This window comes from Mesocricetus auratus, unplaced genomic scaffold (assembly GCF_017639785.1).
Source record: "Mesocricetus auratus isolate SY011 unplaced genomic scaffold, BCM_Maur_2.0 Super-Scaffold_100676, whole genome shotgun sequence".
In the NCBI taxonomy this organism is placed as follows: domain Eukaryota; kingdom Metazoa; phylum Chordata; class Mammalia; order Rodentia; family Cricetidae; genus Mesocricetus; species Mesocricetus auratus.
The window spans coordinates 35308207-35323020 of NW_024429266.1; the positions used below are offsets into that span (position 1 = coordinate 35308207).

General features: G+C 47.2%; 1 protein-coding gene across 4 annotated transcripts in view; it reads left to right on the forward strand.

Annotated features, from left to right (window-relative positions):
* Positions 1-14814, forward strand: part of Fam163a (family with sequence similarity 163 member A) — a 70027-nt gene that overhangs the window by 51825 nt on the left and 3388 nt on the right. Inside the window, exons 2-4 of one of the 4 annotated variants that reach the window (XM_040738321.1) lie at positions 8609-8700; positions 13047-13068; positions 14232-14346. In XM_040738321.1, coding sequence (XP_040594255.1) covers positions 14254-14346 — 93 coding nt within the window. In that variant the 5' untranslated portion in view covers positions 8609-8700; positions 13047-13068; positions 14232-14253. Of the gene's footprint in view, positions 1-8608; positions 8701-13046; positions 13069-13098; positions 14347-14814 lie in introns of those variants that run through there. The other 3 variants (XM_040738322.1, XM_040738323.1, XM_005071306.4) reach the window with 3 other exon arrangements.

The window sequence follows — 14814 nt, forward strand, 5'->3', positions numbered from 1 at the left end:
GGTAGGAGAATGGGACTTTCTGGATCAAGCAGGAGAAAACTAGAGGTTACAACTGAACAAGTATGATAACTTTTTTAAATGTACAGTTCCTAGCTTGCAGTATGTGTGGTGGGGGGGGGGTCTTTGAGAATTCAAGCCCTGGGACCTGAACAAGCAGGCAAGCACTGCCCTACTGATCTGCATGCCCAGACCCTTTGAAGACCATGTCCCCATGTTGTTTAGGCCAGCCTTGAACTCACTATGTAGCTCAGGATATCTTGACACCTGAGACCCTCCTGCTTCAGTAGCAAGTATCAGAAGCAAGACTAAGTGAGAGAAACTATAAACACCACTTACTCCAACCTCTCCATCAAAATCCAGTCCTCACCAAACGCTTGGCAATCCTCAGCTGTTCTCACAGCTGAGGTCATACTCTGTGTCCAGCTTCCCCACTGCTAAACAGTGCTCTTTTCTATTTGAAGTCAAAGTCAGTCTTCCTGGTTTGGAAACAGCATTTGTTAGTGATAAGGAAGATTATTCGGCAGAGCAGTGTAAAGGCTAATGACCTGATGGTGGTTTGACTTGAATGTCCCCCATAGACCCATATATTTGAAGGATTAGGAAGCTTGGCCTTTTTGGAGGAAGTGTGTCATTAGGAATGGGCTTTGAGGTTTCAGAAGCCCACTCTGGGCCCTGTGCAGCTGTCTCTGCCTGTGGATCAGGATGTCTCTCAGCTACTATTCCAGTGCCATGAGTGCTGCCATGCCCCTGCCATGGTGATAGTAGACTGTCTCTCTGGAACTGTAAGAGCCCCCAATTAAATTCTTTCTTTTACATGAGTTGCCGCGGTCACGGTGTCTCTTCACGGCAACAGAAGAGTCCAAATCCTGACTGAGACAGCTTACCAAACTATATGACAAGATCATGGGGCACAGAAAAAAGACACAGAATGTGTGTGTGCTCACACAGTCTGTGGCCTGCTGGCGTAGTGCTAATTACGGCACTGTGAAACCCCAGGTCTTGACAGGGTCTTGTCAAGTCTCAAGGGGTCTTGGTGAGACAGGTCTGAGACTAGCTCAAATTTCGTAGCTCAAAATGGTTCAAAGTTCTTGGAACTGGCTTTGATGGAACTGGGTGCTTTCCCATGCTTATAAATTAAAAAGAAAAGCAAGCTGAGCCGAAGGTAAGTTCCCTAGATAGAGACATGAACCCAGCCACAGTCATGGGGATCCTGCTACTGTGATAATGATGCCCTGGGCATCCAGTCAGACTACAGAAAGCTGCCACACACTAGGTGACTATGGTCAACCCCAGCCGACTAACTTAACAGAGTTGTTCCTCCCCACTGGTGAGTATCAGGCATAATGTATGTGATCAGTTGTTGGGCATTATTTAAGGCCCATCAATGAGTAGAGAAAAGCCAAGATCTTAAAGGATAGCCATAGGGACACCAGCATGGCATCCTTGAAGCTTCATTCACAGTAGCCATTACTAGCAGCCCAGGCAAGACTTGGCAGGAACCCAGGCTGTGGCCCTTACTCGCTTGAGAACCTTCTGCTCAGCCCTCAGTTCAGAGCTGTGTCTCTGCTGTAAGTTTAGGGAATTAAAGTGGAAATGACCTGGTCCCCAACATCGAGGGAGACTGGAGCAGCCATTCATAAGCTTTGCTCTCCCATGAAGCCCTTGAAATAAGGACGGCTGGATTGTGCACGTTATCCCAGCAAAATCCCCCCCTTATTAATGATTTTTAAATTTTTATTTGCATTGCTATTTGCTTACATGTACATCTGTGTGAGGTCATTGGGTCCCTCAGAACTGGAATAATAGACGTTTGTGAGCTGTGATGTGGTGCTGGGAATGGGACCCAGGACTTCTGGAAGAACAGCCAATACTCTTAACCATTGAGCCATCTCTCCAGCCTCCCCTCCAGTCCTCTCCCCTCTCTTCCCTCACACACACACACACACACACACACACACACACACAAACTTCTTACTAGCATTCTCTGTGGTGAGTAATCTTCAGTCACTGAGTGTCTGTGCTAGAGGCAAATAAATGACTTCCCTGTCATTTAGATGCTTATAGTTTGTCTATCTTTCTGCCTATAAATATTAATGAGTTTTTCTCCTCTGATTCTAGGCTTTCCCTTACTTGGGATCATTTTCTGAGTGTATTTCTAGAAATAGAAATATTGAGTCAAACATCATGAGTGTTATTTTAGGTAGTTGCTAACCTCATACACACAGTGATGTAAACAGTCTTACTCTTCATTCTAGCTGTGGAGTGTTCCATGGAAGAACTGTGACTCATTTACTCATGTAGTGATTCCTTTAGTCATACTCCTTGTTTATTTGGGGGAGGGTTCTAAGACAGGATTTCCCTTTAACTTTGGGGCCTGTCCTGAAGCTTTCTGTATAGACCAGGCTGGTCTCAAACTCACAGAGATCCACCTGCTTCTACATCACTAGTGCTGGGATTAAAGGCGTGTGCCACCGCCGCCGCCGCCGCCACCACCACCACCACCCAGCTTCAGTCATACTCTTTATGGCATAGCAACATTCCAGCACCAGTTGACCCCTTTTACAATGGTAATCCCACAGGATTATAAAGAAGCTGAAGTTTCCTGTCACCTGGTGTCATTCAGACACCTTAAGACACAGTCACATGCTCATGCTGATACTGCAATAAACAAAAAATTGTCATATAAAGGCATAGCATGTGGGGCTGGCTCAGTGGTTACAATACTTGCTGCATATGTATGATGCCCAGAGTTCAGATCCACAGGATCCACTTAAGATGCCAGTTTGGCATGGTGGTATTGTGGGAACCGTTCTGGAATAAACACTATGACATCAATGAGAATGGAAGAGAGATGTCACTGGTGAACCAAAGCCAGGACAGTTCCTGAAAGGCCTCACTATCAGGTCTGGCTTGCATTCTCATTTTATGCTCTAAAATCACAAGGTGTGGCGTCAAACAAGTGAGATTTTACAGAAACACAGCAGCAGTCAGCTGGCTAAGGGCAACAACCTATTGTTTCAGCTTTTTCTCCAGGTCATTCTGTTCCTGGTAGCAAGTGAAGCCATGCTTAGCAAATAGGCAGTCCAAGCTTTAAGTAAGTCACCAAATATGTTAATAGTCGGTATCTAATAATTGGTCTTTTCTATCTTTTTCTGTTTCAGTGGTCCCTGTAATTCCAACCCTACAAGGTAGAAATGAGATCCCCAGAGCAAGCTGGCTAGCAAGACTAGCCACAACAGTGAGTTCAGGGTTTGAGAGACTCTGAATCAGTGAATAAAGTAGAAGAGAAATGGGAGATGGTACCTAACATGAGTCTCTGGCTTATATGTGAATGTGTGTGTGAGCACACCTGCACACTCTCTCTCATACACACACATGGGTGCACACACACATCTACATACACACAAGCATGCATATACACACATATTCAAATAATACACATGCAAATGGAAAAGGAAAGAATAAAATACAGTACATATAATTGTACACATACATAATACTTGATGACAATGAACGGCCGTCACTAGTGTATGTATTTCCTATACTACTCTTAGAATCATTATTTTTAATTTTTTGTGTGTATACATGTGCAGTCTGGACTTTTCCAGATGCCTCTAGCTGTTCTCTCCTTGATATCTACAATAAAAGCCCTTCTCCTCAACTGGACCTAGGAGCAGTCACATCCTCATTTTCATAACAGAGCCAACTGTAAGTCCAGCCCCAGAGTGTTTAATGTCCTCTTCTGGTCTCTTCGGGCATTGCACACATATGGTATACAGGCAAACATGCATGGGAAATTCCCCTACACGTAAAAATAAGTAGAAATAAGACTATACATAAAATAACTTTTTTAAACCCTTTTTTCTCATCTCCCTATCTCCCACTGTCTATCACAGTTGGCAGCTATCTCGAGTCTCCTCTGAGTGGTCCCTTCAGGCTTTTCTAAAATTCCTGTTCCCTGGCTCCTGGACCGTCTCTAAGTATGTTCCAGTTGCTTACTCGGACCCTTCTAACTTAAATCAATTCAAACAGCAGGGTGCCTTCCAGTTTGCCTTGACCCCCAAGTCTGCAGAGTACAAAAGAGGAGCTGGAAATGCAGTTGAGCAGAAAGCAGAAGGAAGCAAAGGTCAGAGGCACAAAGCTCAAGGTCATGAAGGTCACGATCAGCATCATCAGGGACATGCTCTGATAGGAGAAAAAGCAAGAACAGACTGGTTCACAGGCATATCCTCCAGCATAATTAGCTAGGAGCCGATCACATGTTCTTGCAGATCTGGACAGAGCTTGCCTAAATCACCATTCCAAAACTCACAGATATGAAAAAAAAATTGTCTAAGGACCACTGTCTTCATGGTCGTCTCTGGTTTCAAATTCCTGTGTTTGCTAAGATGATTTTGCTGTCAGCATGGCCCATGGACCACAGATGCAAACTCAGGTTTGAGCTTGACTCCGTCATTTCATTGCACAAGACAGTACCATTCACATTTGAAGAGACAGCACCATCAAAACTTGTAGTGGTAAAGAAATGCCCAATGCCTGAGAGCCTTGAGCACTGCCTAGATGCTAGCGTATTTAAATGACTGCAGCTGAGTAAATTCAAGCTGCTTTCATAGACCCATCAAACTTACACCAACCAAACAGTAGGGTACCTGCTGACTTGCCTGTTCCCCTAAACCTGCACAGTTCAGAAGATGAGCTGAACTAGTTAAGCAGAAAGTCAAACTAAAGGTTTGCCTATTTTCTGTCCTATCAAATAACCAGCTCTTGCTTTCATTGATCTTTGGTGTTGTGTTTGTCTCCATGTTACCTATATCTCCTCTGATCTTCGCCATTTCTTTACTTCTACTAATTTTCAGTTTAATTTTTCTTGCTTTTCTACTTCCTTGAGATGTAGCAATAGTTTACCTAATATCTTTCTGTCTTTTTAGTTTATTTGATGTGTGTGAGTGTCTTGTCAGCATATATGTCTCTGCACTCTGTGTGTGCAGCGCCCAGGAAGCTACAAAATGGTGTTGGATCCTCTAGAACTAGAATCATTGGTGGCTGTCAGCCACGACATGTGTGGCCAGGACCAGAACCCAGGTCCTTTGCAAGAGCATTGAATGCTCTTGACCACTGACTCATCTCTCCAGTCCCTAATAATCCTTTACCTTTTTGATGGGGCCACTGATTGCTATAAACTTCCCTCCTCCAAGTGTTCATGCTGTATTTGATCCAGTTCAATATGCAAGGAACACCTGAAGTAAGCTGACTTGCCAAAGCAACTGAAATGGAGTTTGTGAGAAACCTCAATATACAAGGTTCACAGCAATAGAAGAAGACTCCCAATGTCCACCTCAGGTTTCCACACACAAAGGCACATGCACACACACACACACACACACACACACACACACACACACACACGCACGCACGCACGCACGCATGCGCGCACACACACATAGACAGAGACAGAGACAGACACACACATGGGCACACACACATCCACAAATGCACATACAGGTGTACCAGACACAAACACACAGACACACACACACACACACACACACACACACACACAGGAAACCCTAGCCTGCATGCACCAGCCTCACCCCCCACCCCATCCCACCCACAAGCAGAAACAAAAATGAGAGCCTTGATTCTCAGAAGTGACTTTGGATTTTTAAATAATGTCAGAACTGTTAAAAGGCTTTAAGAACTTTCAAAGGTGAATGAAATACATTTGCATTATGAGATGGAAATGAGACTTTAGGGGCCCAGGGCTGGATATTATGACTTTAAACAGCATTTGGGTGACAAGAGGTGGAGTTATAATGGCCAGTCTTCACTGTCAACCTGACTGTATTTAGAATCATCATCGACTCTGCCCCTTACTCTCTGCCTTGCAATGTTGAGGCTGTGCCTGAGTCTCCCAGCCACAAGGACCAGCACAGTCTTAGTTGGGAGACACCATGGCCAAGGTGATGTGATGGAGGCCCCTTATTATGGACGTGTCTTTGATTTTGTTCTTGATGATTTGCAGGCGCTGTTTTTCAGGCAGCACACATCTCTGGGAGCCTGTAGTTACTCACCTGGGCCAAAAGGGACTCTTCAGACCCTCATCCAACATAATCAAAGAAGCAGGCCCTTGTGCCTCATCATCCTCTCAGAGTCTCCCCCCCACCCTTTCTCCCTCCCCCCTCCCCTCACACACCAGCCTTGCCTGAGCTTGCAGGTCCCAGACAGGTTACAAGAAGACAACAGTTCCTCTCCTTGAGCTGCTAACTTGCTGTGTCGACTTCACCAGTTAATAAATGACCGGAGAGAGCTTAATTGCATTGGAAGAAATTGACATCAGGTGCTTAGGCCCCACTCAATTAACTTGTGTTGGTAAGCGGGTGGAACGGGAGCAGCAGCCATTAATTCCATGCCTGGGTGCCAGCTGCATCCTGTATTTAGTCACCCAGGAAGTGAGTGAGGTAACCCGGCTAACAGGAGCTTGGGGTCACTGATGGTAGGGGTTCCTCTGAGAGAGCAGAGACCCCTGGTCTAATGGACAGTGGCTTTTAGTGCCCCTCCCCATCTCTGCTAGAAGAATGACATCCTCTAAGACTCCGCCCCCCACTTCTTCACTGGCTCTACGCTCCTCTCCCCGGGTGGTGTGCCTGCGGCTCTTCTGACTGTCCACCTTCAGGCTGCTAGTGTACTTGGCCCCAGAGACACAGAACCCAGAACCAGGCAAAGCAATACTGTTTGACTGGAGGGGTGTTCATTAGTGCTTATGACTAGCACTCTAAAGTCTGTAAAAACACAAGCAACTATCTTCTGGGAATAAGCTAAAAAGCAGTGAGATTGGCCCAAGGTGAGATTTGACCAAATTGTTTTATTTTGGGGGAAATGGAGCCATTTCCCCACTGACTATACTTTAAGAGGAATCAAAAAAATTTTTTGAGCAAAACCCATACAACACACTTGTTTAGCAAATCAATGGCCTTTATTGTAGATGTGTGTGCGCTCATGTGCTTGTGTGTGTGTGTGTGCTCCTGAGGGTTTATGGCTTGCCAGGATAGTGTGCACTTTTATTGGCAAGAGAACTGAGAGGAACTTACACTTGACTCTTGCCCTTGTGCATTTGAGAACTGTCATGAGTGGGCCCAGGTAAGCACACCGGCTCCATTCTAGGGGCCCCTGGCAACTCCTGTCTGAGCCCTTGGGTATCTGTGAGCCACACCTAGCCTCTTTTGTTGGGAATGTCCCAATTATGGCACTGCTGGACAGAGCGCTGAGCCAGCCACAGTTTTTATCCCTTGGGGGTGGGAAGGAAGCAATCTTAGCTCTGCAATAGCTTTGCCAAAGAAATCTACTTCTCAGTCCTTCACCGAATTACTGATCCATCTCGTTTGTGTAGCGTGTGGGACTGGATGCTGAAACAACTCCTTCTAGTTCCTCTGTAGATTTAGCACACGGCCAGATTGGAACCTGTCCTGACACTCTGTGGTCTCTGACTTCTATTAATACGCTTTGAAATCTCACTCAGAACTCAGTAGGAGGAGCCCAGAAGGCCTTAGCTCCCAGCTTGAGTCTGGACAAAGTCTGACCAAATGGGGCCCCCAACATAGCAGCTTACTGCAAAAAGCCAGCCAGGGAGGGATTTAGCTTGTGAAAAGAGTCCAAATCCTGAACCTGTCCTTAGAAGTGACCTCCTTCTACCTTTGCATCTGGCATTACAATTCATACCTGACGTACTATTCAGAGAGTGAGAACAACCTTGAGAAAAGAAAGCCTGGTATCTGTGGTGGTTTGAAAGAAAATGACCACCACCGAACTGACTGAAGAAAGTGTGAGGGCAGGCTGTGAGGTCTATTTTGCTCAAGCTTCCTTCCGTGTAGCAGTCAGTTGACTTCCTGTTGCCTGAAAGATGGAGCTTTCTCAGCTCCAGCACCACATCTGCTGGCACTCTGTCATGCTCGGTGGTCATGATGATAATGGACTGAACCTCTGAAACTGTAAGTGAGCCACCAAATTAAATGTTTTCTTTATAAGAGTTGCTGTGGTCATGGTGTCTCTTCACAGCAATAGAGAATCCTAACTAAGCAGTATCTATGGCAAAATGGGCATGGAGTACCCTGATCGAAGAGGAGGGTGACGTGTGGCCAGGGTCACTCTAGAGGTTCACCATCACTTTTCACCTTTTCCCAAGCTCTGCTCATAGGTCCTGCTGCTTATGCAGCAGTCCTTGAGCTCTGGCTCCTAGGGGTAGAGAAACCAAGGGTCCTCAGTGCTGTCCTTTCAGAAAGTGGTTCTGTAGATGTCACGAATGACTGGATCCCCTCCCACAACGCCTGAACGGAGGCTGAGCATCATACACAGAGCACACACTTGAGTTCTCTAGTGGAGTCTGAAACATGTTGATGGGATCCTGGCCCCACTGAGTCTCTTACCCCAGGTAATCCTGCCCGGTGTTATGCTGCTGCATTGGACAGAGGGGCTTAGACAACAGTACTAAAAGAAGGAAATGGGCATGGGGTGGAATTGAATATGATCTTCCAACTCTTGAAGACCTTCTAGCTTGTCTGACCACTTGAAATCCACATGCAACAGCCACTGACCACTGCCTCATCTTCTCTAGCAGGGACTAACGATGCCCTTGGCCATGATACACCCCCAGCTGCTACCTGCTCATGTTCAGCCTGCATGACTGAGCTGCTCCAGCTGTTTCCTGTGAGTATAAGGCACAGGCCAAAGTTTTTTCCCAGAAATATTTGGGCTCTGAGTAGGAAGATGAGTGTAGAGGGAGTGTCTAAAACCCTGGACTCAGAGAGTAGACCTTCAGAATCCTTTTGTGGACAACAAGCTTCCCTCTTTAGTGACTCCTGTCCCTTGGGTTGGCCACAACTGAGTTGTTCTGCTCCAGATCTAATAGGACTTGGGTGGGAACATGGGAACTTTGTTCTCATGAAGCTACTCAAGAAGCAGATGTTTTAATAGAAATCCACACTAGCCCTGAAGTCCTGGCTTGGACACTTCCTATCCTGTGACTTCAGATAGGTCTCTGAGAAGTCCAGACACTTGCTACCCTATGACTTCAGACAGGTCTCTAAGAAGCCCGACCTCTCCACCCGTGTTGCAGGACTTTTTGGTAAGGTCCAAGAAGGTATATTGGTTACTTTTTGCTGTGAAACAAACTTAACAGCTTAAAACGACACACAGAACATCTCAGAGTCTCAGAATCAGGAGTCCTGTTGCAGAGAGCTGAGCCCTCTGCTTCAGCTTGTGCCCTCTGCATTTGAGGCGTGGGCTGGGCTTGAGGTTTCATCTAAACCTCCACTGGGTGGTTGGGAAACAGACTTGCTTCTGATCTTACTTGTGTGACACTGATGGTTCTGTTACTTCTGGGCCATGAACTAAGGACCTCAGTTTCCAGATTGCTTTTGGCCACAGTCCATCTGCAATGCCTGGTGACATGGGTCTCCCAGCACAGCAGCTCACTGCATCAAAGCCGGCGACGGGAAAGAGCTGCCTCATGAAAAAGAAACATGTATCCTGAGCCTGCCCACAGAAGTGACTTCTCATTACCGTCACTGCTTTTTTGCTGGTCAGAAGGAAGTCATAGGTTGCATTCACACAGGCAGGGAGAGCAGCGGGCAAGGTGTGGGTGCCAGGGATGGGGATTACTGGGGGCCATATTTAAGTCTGCCCAGAATAAGAGGGGATATAAATGGAAATGCCTAGTAATCTGTGCCATGCTATTTGTCAGTATAAGGATTTACTGTTATCATTTGAATCAAATTGCTAAAAGGGAACTAACTGTGCCTGAAATAATAGGGAACCACTAAGTGTAGGAATTTAAGGGCCAAATTGTACTATTAGTACTGGGTCCTCAGGGAAGTGGACTTGGTCTACTTAGCTTATTTTACACATTCTATACATGCCTTCCTGGTTTGCAAGGGCACATTTAAGCAGCCAGAAAATGTCTGAGACTTCTCCCCCAACCCCACATAACCATCCTGGATGAGGTCTTTAAAAACATAAAAGAGTACCAGGCATGGTGGTGCACACCAGCATTAGGGAGGCAGAAGCAGGCAGGTCTCTGTGACTTTGAGGTCAGCCTGGTCTACATAGTGAGTTCCAGGTCAGACAGAGCTACACAGTAAGACCCTACCTCAAACAACAAAATATATATACATACACACAAGAGCCGGGTGTGAGGGTTCACTCCTGCAACCCTAGTACTTAGGAGACAGAGACAGGAGAATTGCTGAGCATTTGAAGACATTCTGGACTACATGGTGAGTTCTGGGAAAGCCTAGATGACAGGATGAAATGCTGTGTCTAAAACATAAAACAAAAAGCAAAACCCACAAACTTGTATGAAAGATGCATGTGAGATATCTCACAATCGTTTGCAAGGTTGTTGTTGTGTGTGTGTGTGTGTGTGTGTGTGTGTGTGTGTGTGTGTGTGTGTAAGTTATTCAAGGCAGAAAGGTGAGTGTCCAAGACGGGGTAGCTGTGTAGGACGCAGGTGGGCTCAAACCCCAGCCATTTCCTGTAGCGCCCCTCTAGCCCATTTTAAGACACTGCTACTCGATAGCTCTCTAGAACTGAAAGAGGGGAGACGCTGTTCTTACAAGGCTTTCCCATAAGCCCTTTTCTTCTGAAACATCCCAGCAGAGTGGGATAAGGCTTCGAAAGCCAATGTGCTGGCTTCACACCTGCCACACCAAGACTTTCAGTGGGGTACGTTCCTGCAGTCACATGGTAAGCTTGCAAGCAAACCTCAGCAGTATGCGTGGAACTAGGGGAGGGTTCCCTGATGTTATGCTGGTATCGTATAAATTCGCCCCAGCATGAGAGTCATCTCCGCCCCCCCCCATCTACCCACCAGATGCTTCAGGAAACCCCAGAAACATGGCCTACCAGACATCTGGGCAAAGTCAAATCCATCTTCAACAGGAAGCTCAACTTTGTGTGGAAAATTAAAAGTTGCAACCTGCTGTCCCCTAGTGGTCAATTAAAGTAATAACTGTCAGTCCTTGACAGTTACAAAGAACCAATTACCCAACTTTTATTGAGGCACATAACACCTGGCTGTTGTGTTCCAGGGTGTGATGTATAATATTGGGAGTGGCGGGTGTGGGAAACAGTATAGCACAGTCCTTTGTTGCAAAGGGTTTCTAGCTTAGTAGAAGAATCAAAAATTGACCAGCAGGGCTAGAGAAATGGCTTGGCAATTAAGAGCACTTGCTGTTTTTTTGCAGAGGACCCTGATCCAATTCCCAGAATCCACACGGCAGCTCACAGCCATCTGTAACTCCAACTCCAGGGAATCCAAAACCCTATTCTGACTTCATCAGGTACCAGGTACACATGCAGTGCACACACACACACACACACACACACACACACACACACACACACGTGCAAACACCATACACATAAAAAATAAACATATTGTTTGTTTTGAGACAGGGTTTCTCTGTCTAACAGCCCTCACTTTGTAGACGAAACTGGCCTTGAACTCAGAGATCCACCTGCCTCTGCCTCCCAAGTGCTGGGATTAAAGGCGTGTGCCACCACACCTGGCTTAAGTATATATATTTTAAGTTGACTAGCACCCACCAAAATGAGACTTGAAGAGTAGAATATGGAAAGGCATTGCAGTAGGGTCTCTGTTAGTCATCTGTCCTACAGCGGGTTTGCTTCCGTGCTTTCCGCTCGTGTGTCGCAGCCTTTCCAGGTCCCTTTCAGTTCTCAGAGCCTTGTCCCCAACCCCACCTCACCCCATGTCCTTCACCCCCTGGGCTGTTTCACTCTCTCATCTTGGATGATTCATCTCAGATCTTATAGGGGGCATCTTCCTCAGTAATCAGCACCCCTTCCTCCGTGGCCTGCACCCCTGGTCTATGGTCAGTGTCATAGGGTGTCTGAACTCCTTTCCATCACTAAACTCTAAACATCCTAAGAACCAGGACTGCCACGTGGGGCAGGGCCTTCATCTGGGGGAACACTGGGAGGTGAGGGGAGGTTAAATGGTGGTGAGCATGCAAGACATTGGGGAGGGTGAAGCCTTTGAAGCTGTGTCCGGATGGGCGTTTCTTCCACTCTTTGGAAGGTGGCAGGAAGTCCTAAGTGACTTTTTGTGCACATGATCATCTTTCTCCACTTATTCAAATTTTACACATCATTCAAGGTGCCAAGAAGCCTTTCTTGGCTGCCCCAGTCCTGAGCCCTTGCCTCATCTCTGGATCCTACTGCAGTGCCTTTCCATATTCTACTCTTCAAGCCTTAGTTTGGTGGATGCTGGCCAGCTTTAAAATGTGTATTTATTTTTCAGGCAGTGCTAGAAAGATAATGGAGTCGCAGGCAGGGACCGGAGGAAGAGGGTGACGTACGGCCACGCTACAAAAGGAATGGGACTCAGACACAGACCCCGGGATGTTAGTCATGAAGCCAGTACACCAGCAGTTCAGCCTGCACTGGCCCAGGGAACAGAAGACTGAAGTAGATCAAAAGGATTTGAGATATTTCAGTCAGAGCACCTGGGCACATCCAATACCCTGATCAAAATAATGTGCAGGAAATCACCCAAGAGCTTTTTAAAATGCAGACTCCCGCTCCCGGGCCCTTCGTAGGCAGGAGATGCTTTGCTGCTAGCACACGCCCAGACTGCTGGTCCGCAGACCAGTCAGTAGCAGCAAGGCTGCCTCCTCTAAAGAAGCAGAAGCAGACTTTCTAGGAGCGCCTGGTGGGCAAGTGGTACCTTAGGGTGAAGGAATGGATACCCTTCATCCAGGTGAGCACACGGGATGCACGACCTGATAAGCAGGGTGCAGCTGAGGCCCAGATGTGGAATCATGACAAGCAGGGAGAGCTCAGGGGTAGACATCCATCTGGAAAGCAAAATAATGCCTTCATCCTGTGTATATTGAGTTGGCGATAATCGTGGGGCATCCAAGAACAATGTCAAGAAGAGAATGGGTGGAGATTAGGGAATACACTAACCCCAGGTACCTTTTTCAGGGAGTAACATTTTCCCCAATGTCTCTGTCCCTTTTGTTGTCTTACAGGTCATCGTTCCCTTCACTGAGTGTAAGTCCTTGAAGCCCTCCCTCCATCCTCCAGCCATCAAGCCCCCACTCTCCTGCAGGGGTGGGGTGGGGTCCCCATTTGCCTGTGAGGCTCAGAAACCACCACACTGGCCTGCCAAAGGCCTGGATGACCTCACCCAGAATTTGCCTCTGCCCTCTTCATTTGACCCAAGAACCAGGACCAGTGTCCCTAGTCTGACCATGGCGTTTTGGGAACCAGGATTCTGCCTGCCAGCTCACTCTGGGCTCATGTCTCCAAATGTTCAGAAGCTGTTAATATTTGTGCCCAAGAGAGAGGTGATAGACAGCCCAACTTTTAGGGGGAGCCAGGCTGGTTGGAATTCCAGGCAAATTTGTCAAAGCTTCAGTGCAGTGCAGTGCCTTGTGTATTGAACAGGGATAATGAGTAGCTGTCTCAAAAGATTAAAGGGAGGGTTCCTGAGCCATTTCTGGGAAGGGGGAATACTTTGTATAATGCCTCACAGACAAAGCCCTTGTAGTATTCCCTCTTGGAACCACAGGAGCAGGAAGTCAAGAAGGGGGCAAAGACAGGAGCAAGAGATACCACTAGGTCAGCACAGGGCTTATCTTGCAAGCATGAGGACCCAAGTTCAGTCTCCAAAGAGGACCTGAGTTTGATCCCTAGAACCCACACTTAAAGTCAGAGGTGATGGTGGGCATTTGTAAGCCAAGGATCAGTGAGTCAGAAATGGGCAAATTCCTGGGACTCCATGGCCATCTAACTTACTCTACTGGGCAAGTTCCAGGCCAGTGAGTGACTGTCTCAAAAAGAGTGGTTCCTGAGGAACAATACCTAATGTCCTCTGGGCTCTGCAGACACACACACATACACACACACACACACACACACACACACACACATTCCCATACACAGACATGCATATAGTAATAATAGTAATAATAGGAGTAGGGAAAGAGAAGGTCCAGAAGACTAAAGGAGAGACAGAGCAGTCAGCACTCTGCCTGTCTTTTCCTCCAGCAGCCGCGCCCCCCACCCCACCTACTCTGGGTTAAGCATAGCAAGTCCTCTGCCTTCCGGAAGTCCATTCGGGCCTGGGTCCACTCAGCTCCTGTCGTCCTACCTACTTCTGTGCAGAGAATGTGGATCAACTATTCCTCACTTACCGGCATGCGTCTTTGCAGAGTTTGATGGGGCGCCGGGCGGATGACAGCGGGAACAGTTGTGATCACTGGCGGAATCCTAGCTACAGTGATCCTCCTCTGTATCATTGCTGTCCTGTGCTACTGTAGGCTCCAGGTTAGTCCCATGGGCCTACAGCCAGAGGCTGGGAGGCCGCCAGCGAGCCACTTCTCCATGACTGGGGGCAGGGACTGGAGGTCCACTTTGGAGGAAACAAAACCCAAAGCCTTAAAATACAAGAAGCACAAGTCACAGAGACTGAAAATTGAACGTGCTCAGAAGAGAACTGTACACGTAACCTCCCCCAACACACACACACACACACACACACACACACACACACACACACACACACACACGTTCCCTGTACCCTACAGAGGCACGGGAGTTTCCTGGCAAGATGCAGGGCTCTCACATTCACCTCTCCAATTCATAGGGATTGGTGGGAAAGTCACCATCCTGGGAAACTCTGAGAGCTACTGCAGCAGCCTCCAGCCTTGTCCTAGTATTCACGTATGTGCCTCCCTCTCTGCGTCCCTGCCCACCAGGATACACTGAGAGAAAGGGAGAAGTATTGACTTGGTA